The 12,690-nt window shown below is 40.3% G+C and overlaps 1 protein-coding gene across 2 annotated transcripts; it reads right to left on the bottom strand.

Annotated features, from left to right (window-relative positions):
* Positions 1–523: 523 nt before the first annotated feature.
* Positions 524–2,817, bottom strand: LOC148035534 (isopentenyl-diphosphate Delta-isomerase I-like). Of its 2 annotated transcripts, XM_087677495.1 has the most exons (7): positions 2,799–2,817; positions 2,588–2,666; positions 2,445–2,500; positions 1,437–1,528; positions 1,238–1,340; positions 991–1,128; positions 524–910 (listed from the first exon to the last, which is right to left on the bottom strand). In XM_087677495.1, the coding sequence occupies exons 2-7, from the start codon at positions 2,644–2,646 to the stop codon at positions 660–662; spliced, it is 699 nt and encodes a 232-aa protein (XP_087533621.1). In that variant the 5' UTR covers positions 2,647–2,666; positions 2,799–2,817; the 3' UTR covers positions 524–659. The 2 variants fall into 2 exon arrangements, with proteins under 2 accessions (XP_087533621.1, XP_087533620.1); XM_087677494.1 differs by lacking the exon at positions 2,799–2,817 and having other exon boundaries at positions 2,588–2,741.
* Positions 2,818–12,690: the final 9,873 nt, after the last annotated feature.

A 12,690-nucleotide genomic window follows, 5' to 3' on the forward strand; every position in this document is an offset into this window, starting at 1 on the left:
TTGCACCTTTTGGTGTCACTTTGTTTATATACTCTCTTCATATTTCAGAATTGGAACCAAAAATTGGAATATAGTAATTCAAGTCATGTAGCTTTTTAGCTCTCATAGGTCAAGTTGGTTCTTTGTAGACATTAATACAAAATTTCCTTTTTATTGCACACACAATCTGATTTAACTTGCAACTTTTATTACTTTGTGATTATCTCTTTCTAAATTATAATGTGTATTTCTCTGTGCCGCGCATAGATATACATAATTTTCCGATCAAAAGCTAGACAAGAGTACCTTCCTAGTCTATCCACCCAATACACATTGATATTCAGCATTGGTTCTGTTTACTGAGAAACAACTCTTCCCCCAAAAGATACAAAACTAGAAAAAGACACTTGCAGAGCAAAAATGAGTTATTTGATGTAGAACCACATTATATCCTTCAAAGCAAACATAGAACTTTCATGTGCGGTCCCCAAAAATTCTTGGTTCCTGTCCACTAAGTCAAGCAACTAATAATAAGAAGCCATGATAATGTGCCCCTAAAACTATTAATGGCTTTTTCCATTACCTGGGAACAAAAAAATGATACAACATGCAATCAGATATTCTGCATATAATGACACTCTTGGATAGAGCTTATGGGTCTCCATGTTCCCTGAAGCAGATTATATGAGTTTATGAATCTCCCTGTCAACTGAAGCAGACAGTGTGTTATCCTCAAGCTTACTCCACCAATCAAACAGGAAGTTGTCAACCACAAGCCTAAACCATGGAGAAAGTTTTACTTCATCTTCACCAGCATCTGCTTTCTTAAGCAGCTCCTTCAGCTGCTCTTTATTCACAAACATCACATCTGCAACCTCCTCTGGATTTGGTTTGAGCTCCACTTCTCGAACAATAAACAACAGGTAATCCACTGCATGTAAAGTTAGCCAGATCAATATCTAGATACCCCTCTCAAATGGCAAAGAATTACAAACACCCACGTCATCTTACATTCATGTTCTCCCCACTTGCCATCAGATGGAGCCTTGTATAAAATGCGACCCAAACACATGAACTCATCTACAGGTGCATCCTCAGCTACAATGCCAAGTTCGTCATAGAGCTTTCTTTGTGCAGCATTTTTCACACCTGCAATAAAAAACAGAACAAGAAGGCAAGTAAATTTGAGATGCACAAAGCAGGTAGAGAGCATTTATATATGACATCCTGTAAAGGAAAAGGACCAAAATTCATGTACCCATGCAGTCCTTCTGAATCATTTCAGACTCTCTGTACAACGGGTGACTGCAGCACGTGTTTGTCCACACTAATGGGAAAGTCACCTTTGTTGATGAACGCTTCTGTTTAACGATAAGAAATCATCAAGATTTAGAATCACAAGTTTTTATGACATTTCGAATGTATCCATAACAACCTGACAAAACAGAAATACAAACCTGGAGAAGCAACTCGTGCTTTTTGTTGAATAGAAACACACTAAATGCTCTGTGCAATGCTTTACCTGCATTTATGTTCTCCATCAGGTGACCTGAAATGAGAACAAAACCCATGTACATCAGAACCATGTAATCTCTGAAGCCCTGCAATGAATCATCTACTGGATTTTGATGTTGAAAGCTAAGAGCATGACTTTGTTGGTCTCTGACATGTGTTTCCTCCAAGTTAGACCCTTGCACATATATCATTGACAGTAGAAACTATTGCATCACAACAAACTGAGACATGTAGTTTGGCAAACTGTTGAAGCCTAGTCCAAACCACATATGATAGCTTTGTTCATAGGCTCTTCGTATCTGCACAAAGTTATGCCAACCATCTTTGACATGGACAATTCAAATATTCATTACTAAATGGACACCATCTTGTGTGACTGCTGACTAGTCAGATTCTACACCTGATGGCTAAAATGATAATTAAAAACCCCTGATTCTTATCCACCACATATACCATCTCCAAGTTCAGTCATTCCATACATGAATCTTGGAAAATCAGATGGATTGCAACAGTTCAGTTTGATTGCAGATCTCACATCCAAGATGCTGCCCAGATTGATGGGCATAATGTATTTGTAAGGCACACTGCGACAATACATTGATCGGTGCAATGTATTTCCTACGCGATCTGCAACGATATTCGATAAGAACCACCACACTCTGGCATGTAATCATAGACATGCGGTTCGGAAAAAGATGATACATTTTGTGATTGATTTTGCTGAGGTTCGTCTAACTGTTAATTTTACTCAATGATCATCTTTGGGAAAAAAGGCAAAACTGTCTATGATCTTAACATGATTTGAGCGAGCATGTGAGAGCAATGCATTCCTGACTAGGGTGAAGGGGCCAACTAGTACAGCTAGGATCTCTTGATTCACAGAACGACAGAGAGTCTAGGTTTAAAATGACAGATTCAAAAAATAGGAGCAGTAGGATGGGAGGACTTACAGTTGTATTTTGAGTCATGCCCGAGGACTCCATCATTTTCATCAACCAAGATGCACCTGTCACACACGCACGGACGCACATCATTAGACTGGATTTCACAGCGCGACACAGAGAGAGAAGGCCAGGGGTGATGAATAACTCACTCGTCTTCAAACATGAGGCGCTTCTGGACAGGATCCATTGCCTCCTCGATCGCTCCCATGGCTCAACGTTAGCAGTATTCTGACAGCACAGAGAAGTTATAAGGCTATTAGGGGGAGAGAGAGAGAGAGAGAGAGAGAGAGAGAGAGAGAAAGAGAGAGAAGGGGGGGGAGACATGTTAATATTTGAGAATCCACAAATCAAGTCATAAACCTTCACTTTTTCTTGCTCTTTTCAATTGGGACACATGGACGTGTACTACTATATCATATATGTGAAATGTATGAGAGAGAGAGAGAGAGAGAGAGAGAGAGAGAGAGAGTGTGTGTGTGTGTGTGTCTCTCGGAGTCAAAGGGTTACAACATCTAAGAGGCAATGTTTTCCATGGGATTCCACTACTAGGGCTTAAACTATCCATAGCTTTTCAACATATCAGTTGAAAATCATGGAGTGCTTTTGAATTAGGAGACATTACACCTTTTTGTTATAATGCCCATATGTATAATAATAAAAAAGCCATGTATATCTTCCATTTTAAAGGAGATAGGCATCATTCTTTCACTTAGTAGTCAATAATGTTGTTGATAAGGAGATGTATTGCTTTTCTAGCACATGATGTATTAGTTTTCAAGCACCCACTCACATGTCATGTCTTAATAATTTTTCCTTACAGAGATTGCCAACCTCATCCCTCCATTGATTATTACTCCAACGTCCTACTAGGAAGCCATAGAAATGACTCTGTTAGGTCCAAGAGGTGTGTAATCGAGGACTCAATCAACCTTGCTTTCAAAGCCACATCAACTAGCATTTATAGAAAGATGAATCACTTTAGATTGAACTATACTAACTTTCCTTTCAGCCCTCATTTCTAGGTGCTTTGTTACTCACATTCACCCTCACAAACCACATAGATATACTTCACATATACACTACCACTCCACAACAAATATGTCATTTTGCATGCAGTGGGCATAATGCCCAAAAAAAAAAAAAAAAACATGCATGCCCCTCAATGAAATCAGCATAACAAGAGTGCACACAATTAGATAGAAGTAGCATCATTGGGTGTGTTTTATTCGCCTCTTGCTTGGCAACAAGTCTCAATTCTCAAAAAAGGCAAGAAAATATGTTCCAACAAAGATCCGAAGACCACATTGCTCACAACATTATGAATTTAGAAAGGTTCTAATATCATTTACAAGAAGCTAATTGTTGTATCTCTTGAGTAATGACCTCATGTGCCTACTTAAACACAAATCCAAGATAGCGCCACTTAAGTGAGCATCTCTTCAAGTGCAATTGAAGTAAGCACCAACTACTACTAATGGTCCTTGTAATATCACAGCTTTTGGAAAACAAGTGGATCATGGGTTTCATCTATATCTACTTGCATATTATACATCTATACTACATCAAGGTCAAGGATCAATTGAGCCTCACACAACAATTCTATGTGGTCAGTCTAAGATGATTCACAAACCTTTAACTAATTTTCTTGTAAAATAATAATAATGAGGCTATTTGAGAGAGAGAGAGAGAGTGTGTGTGTGTGTGTGAGTGTGAATCTATCATGTAACACCAACAAGAAGCATCCTCATTATCTTCATAGCCAAAATCAAGGCAAATGAATAACGACAAGAACACACACACACACATCCTACATGCATGTGTGTTTTTGTTTAGTTGATTGTGATTGTTTTGTGTGCACATGCACACACGTGTGTGTGTGTGTGTGTGTGCTTTTTTTTTCTTTCTATTTTTTAGCCATTTTTTGAAATTTAGAGAAATAGAGGAGGGGAAAATGACAAGTAGAGGTAGGGGGACTTTTCTTTTTAATTTTATTAAAAAAGAAAAATGTGTGTAGATGGTTCGTTGTGTGTGTGTGTGTGTGTGTGAATTAGTGCTTTTTTCACTTTTCAATCATCTATTATGTTCTGAAATATATTTGAGTGTGTGTGGGTCAAGGAGATTGTTTTTTCAGTCATATGTTTGTTTGTTTATTTGTGTTTCTTATCCTCTATTTGTTGAAATTGAGAGGATGGTAAAAGAGACCAAAAACACACAAATGGACATGAAAAGGGATCAAAAGGCACATGCAGGAATGATTAGGGTGCATATGCAAATGTGAAAGGGAAATAAAAAATACAATATGATTAGGGGTGCATATGAAGGAAAATATAAAAGATGGCCATTGTGTATGAATGTGCCATATCTAGAGGGACGTCAAACACAACCTGCGAGAGAAACCTTCAAGAAGAAATGTCGTTGAAACCACAACTTAAACTTAGAAACAAAAAGAAGGTAAAATATCCTAGTCATCTAGGCAAACAAGCTAGTGGAGAAAGCCCAAGGCCACAAAATCCAAAAGGCATGAATAATTAGGGGTGTTCCTAAAAAGGTAATAGCAATATAAAAAACCATTCAAAAATTGTTAATGGCCGATTCGTAGCACAGGTGAAGAAACCACAAAAAGAAAAATGTCATATTCAAGGGACAAATAGGGCTATGGGGTCAAATAACCCACATTGTGAAAAAATAAGTTATTCACATGAAAGGTAGGTAAAGCAAAAAACAATGAATAATACATGAACAATGGCTTAGTTTCCATGGGAGAAAAAGTAAAAGTATCCCATGAGGGGTAATTGGGCACTGTGGAAACATGGTTTGGTCGTTTGAAACCACATGAAAAATATGATAATTGAGTAAACAAAGAGATCAAACATCCCAAGGAGAAACGAATTGATAAGCATTAGGAGAGCCACACAAAGATGGAATGTCCCTACACTTAGGACTATGCACACCTTGCAATCCATCATCTTATCATGCAATCAATCATAATTAGCAAGAGGGACAAAGAAGCTTGACCCATGATTTTGTTTCACCATGCCTTATTGGAAGGGACCATGAAGAGTATAGGTATCCTAAAAGAGCACAACCAGACCTCAAACTAACTATTAATATCAAAAAACACTCACCAACCCCTCATGCACTCAATGGGCTTATGGATTAAGGCTATGATAGTTTGAGGCGCAAGGGAGTGTATAGTTTTCAACCCCACATCATCCCACTCCTTAAAGGGAAAGGATGAACTACCGAGAGGTAACCAAGGGTAAGAAATATACTTCCTATTAGAGGTTTTATTTAGACCATGTGATACTCTCAAGCTTGTGAATTACTCGAGATTAATGAAGAGTAGGCACCTACCCCCCTAGGTGTCACACAAAAGAGAATTGCAGGGAATCCAAGATCACATTCGAATGAGACACCTAGATGAGATTGACAAACATTAGGGCAAGGGGGAGTATGTGTGTGTGTATACTTGTTGATGGTGTATCAATATATTTAGCTCTTGTGTCTACATAGATGTAAGAATCAAAAAGCTAGAGAGCCTTGCAGTTTAGTGTATAGAATAAGAGATAAAGTGATGTGATTGAAAGGCACATCTCATATAAGCATGGGGATGTAATAATGTAACTATGTCAAACTTTTGAAAGATCCCTTAGTTTCACTTCTCAAGAAAAAAGGACTAGTCACACTCAACCCCCCACTATCTTGTATTTTATTGAGGCACAATCTAATTTCTTATATCCATTGATTGTTATGTACAATCACTTATGCATATCTTGTAGACTTTATATGCAATAACCATTGATAAAAATGGATACTTTGATTTATCCAATAATTGGACTTCAACTGAGCCATTAGGGTTAGCTTTCAACCATTGTAGGGGCCAAGTCAACATTATTGGATCTTGCCATGAAACTTTCCAAAAGAGATATCATACAACAAGATCAACTTGCATTCTTTGAACTCATTTTGGTAATCTTCTCGACATGTCTGAGTATGCTCCATGCATTGCAAAGTCATCTACTGAGTCTAATCTAAAGATTCTAAGTTTGATAATCTACCATGGAAGGATCCTTCATCTCTAAGTTGCTTTTTGATGGGTACACATAGGAAAGGAAGCTCAAATCGATAGGAAAGACTAGTTTTGTACCATACACGAATTGGAAAGGGATCTATGGTTCTATTGTTTCAATCATTTCTAGTAAGAATGAGCTGAGGATGTGATTAATGACCTCAACCTCTTATTGGCTTTGGGGCAATAGAGTGGAGACATGTGGTGCTTCTTATCTTTCCATGATCTTGTGTAGGAAATGTGTGACTCTATCATTGAGCAACTCCAAGGGATTGCCAAAGCATATAATAACTTTTCTTATATAGAAAGAGGGCCAAAAAAGTATTTCCATCATCACATTTGTAGGGCTTTTGCTTCATACTACTTGGTTACATCATCATTACATACAATGATGTAATTGTTCTATTTTCTTTTGGTGGTGATTCAATGGTCCAACAAAGTCTACATCCCAATTCCTAGATGGCTCAAGAGGAAGGATCAATTGCAAAGTTGAATGATACTAGTTCCATTAAGGTTATTAATCGTCTAATATGCATCACATTGCTTACAATAATCAAAAGAACCCTTATGAATAGTTGATCACCAATAATTGGTGAGCAAAAACTTTTAGGCTATAGCCTTTCTTGCAAAATTTCCTCCACATGGCTCATCTTGGAAAGCTCTCAAGTTCACTATAATCTCATCTTAGAGTCACATTTTCAAAGCATTTCATATTTCCCTTTCTTGTGCAAGCAATATCTAGTAAGGCTTAGGAGGCTAATTCTAGCAACAAGTTATTAAATTCCCACTTGGACAAACTAGGAGGGTATTGCTAGCTTGTAGAATAGATAAGCAATCTTCTACATATCATGGAGTCATGGGTTCAATCTATATATCATGCATTCATAGTTACAAGTAGATTAACAATAGTCTACACAGAAGGGAGTCATAGTTTCAACCAGTAAGGCATCTAGAAGCTTGAGACCATATTGCTCATCTCATCCAATTGAAGGAACTTTGGACAAGTGATCACCAAGCATATGTGCATGACTAGGTGCAATCACCATTTCAAAATAAAACTAGAATAGGAGTAACCATCTCATCATGAAAGCTTTCACATCAGCTTCTCCGAAGAGGGCACCATGCTCCACATAGAATGAAATGGTTAACAAAAGGTAGTGATGAGACTTCTCTAGAGCAAACACCATGGCTTAACACTTTAATTTAGTCATTATAGTGATGGAACTTCTCCATAACAAATAGTATGGCTAAGCACTTCAATTCAATCATTATATAGTTTCTCTCTCACTCACTTGCCCTATGCCTTGCATGATAGATCAATTGATCTAATTTAGAAATTCCTTTTTTTGGTTGATGACAAGACCTAACTTTTGTTGGGGTTAAAGGCACCCGTGGCTAGCCGCCCTTGTATTAGTTACACTGACACTACCCACATACCCACACATCTATACACTACAGGTGTGGTAGGCGCCCATTATCGTCACTTCATTCTTTATTCTTTCAATGACATTTGAATAAAGGGAAGGCCAGTCACACATTGTGACTGTTGGAGTGCCGACATTATGTGTGCCTCTCTCTCTCTCTCTCTCTCTCTCTCTCTCTCTCTCTCTCTCTCTCTCTCCTTTCAACATAGTTCTTGCTTCCGCTCTATGCTTCCACTTTAGGACTCGCCTCCCTTCAACTAGTATCAGAACCATCATCCTGCGAGCTTAAGCTTGGTCTAGCATTGCTTCAACTTCCATTCACGCTACCTACAGTAGGGATTCACCATCATTGGCAATCATTGCTTCATCTCTTGAGGTTCATATCAGTGGTCATCTATTGCTTCAGCACTCATCAGGACCTCTTTAGGCCTAATCTAGGACCTTGGTAGAGGTCATTTATCATTGATTTAAGCTCTACTATTGCAACAAAGGTAGCAACAACTCCACGCTAGTTTGTGCTTGTTTGGGACAACAACACTCCTCCAATATTTCCTCCTCATTGGCATAAGCACTTACAACTCCTCCTGGATGCGCAACATTGGCCTTTGCATTACTTTAACCCTTGACATTTGTAACGTGCCTGTTTGTTTGAGTGCGGGACAAGTCTTAACATCCCATCAAGAGGAGGGTCTAGAAGGCTCTGCATGGCACACGCAGGGAATGACACAGGGTTTGCAGTATAGGTCCTTCCAAGTCTGCCTTGAGCGGAAGAGTCCAGCCGTTCCCACTTGGGATCGACTTGAGGTCAAGGTTCCTTTCCTATTGGCAAAGTCTCAACCTTTCTGCCAAAGATTCTACATCCACAGATTAGGTCTTTATTATCTCAACGTTTGAGAAAAGTTCCCAGCCAACCGGGACCACCCTTCCGTAGGACGGACCTAAGTCACGTCCATCGCACTTTCCTCAGTTTGCTTTAGTTATCTAATTACCTAACACCTTACGTTTTGACGTGCAAAATCAGCTCCCTTAATTAAACAAATTAATCACGGGTTCCTTCACGTAACTTAGGCACTGACACAAAAACAATGTCAAGCAAGTTCCTTTTTCTCAAGCATATGTTTTTTATTTATCATAATTCCGGATTACATCCAACCTCATGCTTGAAGGCCATCCCAGCAATCTATACGATCGCTGTTCCAAGTTTCGCTCGTAGACTAGTACACGGACCTCGAGATCCCATCTTGATTCACGTTGGCCTCTTATACAGTATCCGGAGGCAAGGGATTTATAGCCAGAGCCTCCCCTGGCACCCAAGCGTCCTCCCGCTCCAAGCAGTACCCACGGAGAGACCTCTCGCGGCGGGTTAGGTCCATATACCTAGCGCGGCTAACAACCCCCTTGGATAGGGCCAGGCAGACAGTCGGAGGTAACTATTCTTGCCTCTCCCTCCAGGCTTTCAACCTGAAGCATTTAAGTGTTTTCCTTGAATTAGTTCCTTGAGCAAAGAAATCAAATACTGTATCTAAGTACAAGCACGAACATTTTGGAGGTCGTTTGTGCGACCCACTACTAAGGTGTGACTCCTTTTTCCCGGATGCCCAGCACCCGATCTTAGGTCTTTCCACAACTTGGCGAAATTCTAGTAATTTCAACAAGAGCATAATGGTCTTAGTAAGTTGACTTATACTTTCTTAGGGTATCCTAGTCCCTAACTCAAGCACTAGCTGGTCTATCAAGGCAATGGATATGCCTTATTTGCAACCCAACCAAGGGTCTTATAATCTCTAATTTCAGCCAAGCTTAGTTTACACACATGGTAACACATGATTCCTCATTTAAACTTTCAAGATGTGGTTTAGATGCATGCGATCCTTCCAATTCTCTTAGTGCGGTTCAATGCAGGAGTTCCCAACCATCATGTACGTTGTGCGTTTAGTATAGTTGTCCCCTAAACAGTTTTAATCTCCTTTATTCCTAGCAATGAATACTTATTTCCAATGCATTGGATCACATGTGACTTGCGTCTATGAAAGTCCTAGGGTTTTGTTCCTAACGAAGCAAATGTAGCTTATGAACAAAATTTAACATTTCATGTGTTTCTTTTAACCATAATTGTGCAACGTGAATTCTAAATAACTATTCATGCATTGAACTGGTTAAAAAGTTATCATTTTTTGTGAAATAAGGCGATAGCCCTATCATTTTATGTGTGTAGAAGTTATCATTTCATGTGAGGTAAGGTGATAACCTTATCATCTTAGACGAGTAGAACTTATGCGAGTTCAACCCTACTGTTGCATGCAACTTAGTATAAACAAAACATTATGCACAACATTATCCCCTCCATGAGAACTAAGTCCTAAATGAATTTTTTTAATGCTTGGAGCCTGGGCTTGATTTGTGGGTGTTGCATTGGTCATTCCGCTCGTCCCTCCAGCATTTCCGGTGGCTTGAGCACCTATGCTACCCATGACTTTCTTTTTTGGAGCCATTCCCTTGCGGAGATTGGGCAATTCGGACCTTAACGGCTTCAGTTAGACACGATCAGTTTGGAAGATCGCTGGCTGTGGTTTGTTGCTAGGAGAGTGGTTTGGGTGTCTCCTTTGTCTTATCCTTTCCCTACCACTTCTCACCTCTCTTCCTCTTCCTCTACCTCTCTCCTTTCCCTTCTTCCTCTCCCTCCTTCTTCTCTCCTTTTTTTTTCTTGCTCTTCCTCTACCTCTCTCCTACTCCTTCCCATCTTCTACTACTCTCCCTCTACTTCCCTCTTCCTCTACCTTCTTTTCCTCCCTCCTTATTCTTCACTCCTTCTCCTTCACTCCTCCCTCTCTTCTCTCTCTCCCTCCTTCTTACTCTTCTACCTCCTTCTGCTCTCCCTCTTCCCTTCTCTTCTCTTACTCCTTTTCTTCTTCTCTCCCTCTTCCCTTCTTTCTCTTCTCTCCCTCTCCTCCCTTCTTATCTCTTACTCCTTTTCACCTCCTCCTTCTTCTCTCCCTCTTCCCTTCTCTCTCTCACCTTCTTTCTCTTCTCTCTCTCTCTCTCTCTCCTTCCTTCTCTTACTCTTCTTTTCACCTCCTCCTTCTTCTCTCCCTCTTCCTTTCTTTCTCTTCTCTCTCTCTCCTCCCTTCTTATCTCTTACTCCTTTTCACCTCCTCCTTCTCTCTCCTCCCTTCTCTCTCTCACCTTCTTTCCCTTCCCTCACCCTCTCTTTTTTATCCTCTCCTTTTTCCCCTTCACCCCACGGTAAGAAGCATCCAAGGGGAAAAAAAAACAGTTGTTTGGGCCCAGTGGCGGGAGGCCGTTTAACTGGGGGCCCGCAGGGGGGGGGGTCTTGTGACTGCAGTAAATAAAGGGGGGGGGTTGACCAGGACCAAAGGCCAGATGGCCTGCACAAATTTGACAGGAGGGGGGTGACGTAAAGGGGGGCCGGAGTCCCCGACAAACGTCGAGGGTGACAACAGTCGACGGGTAGAAAAAGATGGCGACGCTTGTAGTCCTGGAGGGGGGGTTGGCGTGCGGACGAGGCCCCAAGGGGGGAGTTGGCGCAATCAAACGAGGGGGGGTTGTGCGGCTGGATGGCGAGTTGGCCTCCTTAGGAGGGGAGAAGCTGGGGAGGGAATAGCTGGCATGGTCACCCTCCACCTAGAGGGTGCATGCTTCTCCTTCCTTTTTAAGGTTCCTATGGCCCATTACAACATTGAGATTGGGCAGCTGGTATTCAGCTCATTGACTATGTATTCAACATATAGTTTGTAAAAATAGGGCAACCCCTATTAATGCATCTTGCTTCCTTAGAGGTGATGCAAAAATGATGACCATTCAGGCTTGGTTGATGCCCATAAGTTTGGGGAAGCTTATCCATTGATTGGAGATCATTGTGGAACTGATCTAAGCACAGTTCTTGCTCAGTTTGACAATGATCTCGTTGATGTAATAACCAGGGTTGTGATCAATGGAATGCTTGTTTGATGCCCAAATGGGTATGTATGATGGTACCATGTTCGGGAATGATATGCCTATGCTTTGAGATCATTTTGAGCTGACTAGAGCACTTTATTTGCTTAATCTAGACAAAGATTTGCTGCTATTTATAATAAGGCTGAAGCTTATTTTATTAGTTAAAGTCTATGCCTATTGCTCCTAGGTGCTTACCAACTCCTTGGGTTGATATACTGATGCTTATTATGGTTCATGTTACATGCTTTGTCATGCTTCTGGCTTGCTTTTGAGCTAATATTGGAACTTTGAATCTTGACATTGACTGTCATTCACTATTATATATGTCTATTTGATGCTCTAGTAAGAGCTTTGCATGTTACTTGGATTGGATGCTCCCATATATATGCTATTGGGATCTTGGATGTATGGATGCCTTCCACATGATGCTTTGAGCTTTGTTTACTCATTTGGCATTTAACTTTTGTTCGAGTGGGAGCCATTACTTGACACTTGGATATTACATTGAGCATTTGGTTATGGAGTTGAGCTTGAGGGTCTTCTAGTGAGACTATGGGACTTGGTGACATGTACATGCTCTTGTCATGCTTTATGTATGTAGTTGATGCTTAGTGATTTGATCTAGCATTCCTCTTGGGTCGGCACCTATATCTGTCATCACAATGTTGTCCGTGATGTATGCATCTTGGTTGGTTATGTATTGAGCTTTCGTTACATTGCTTAGTCTGTTGAGTCTTTAGTTTGGTCTCTTCTATTACCTGTGAGACCCACTCTATACATGATGGTTATGCCTATGGGATAT

The sequence above is a fragment of the Lygodium microphyllum genome, chromosome 5 (genome assembly GCF_053477565.2).
Source record: "Lygodium microphyllum isolate KBCC chromosome 5, Lygodium_microphyllum_v1.1.10, whole genome shotgun sequence".
Classification (NCBI taxonomy): Eukaryota; Viridiplantae; Streptophyta; class Polypodiopsida; order Schizaeales; family Lygodiaceae; genus Lygodium; species Lygodium microphyllum.

Excerpts from the sequence above, each read along its gene's own strand:
- LOC148035534 (XM_087677495.1), bottom strand. The coding sequence starts at position 2,646 with ATGGGAGCGATCGAGGAGGCAATGGATCCTGTCCAGAAGCGCCTCATG. Across the intron at positions 1,129-1,237 it reads GATTCAGAAGGACTGCATGG|GTGTGAAAAATGCTGCACAA; the intron begins GTACATGAATTT and ends TTTTTATTGCAG. Across the intron at positions 911-990 it reads CAAGTGGGGAGAACATGAAT|TGGATTACCTGTTGTTTATT; the intron begins GTAAGATGACGT and ends CTTTACATGCAG.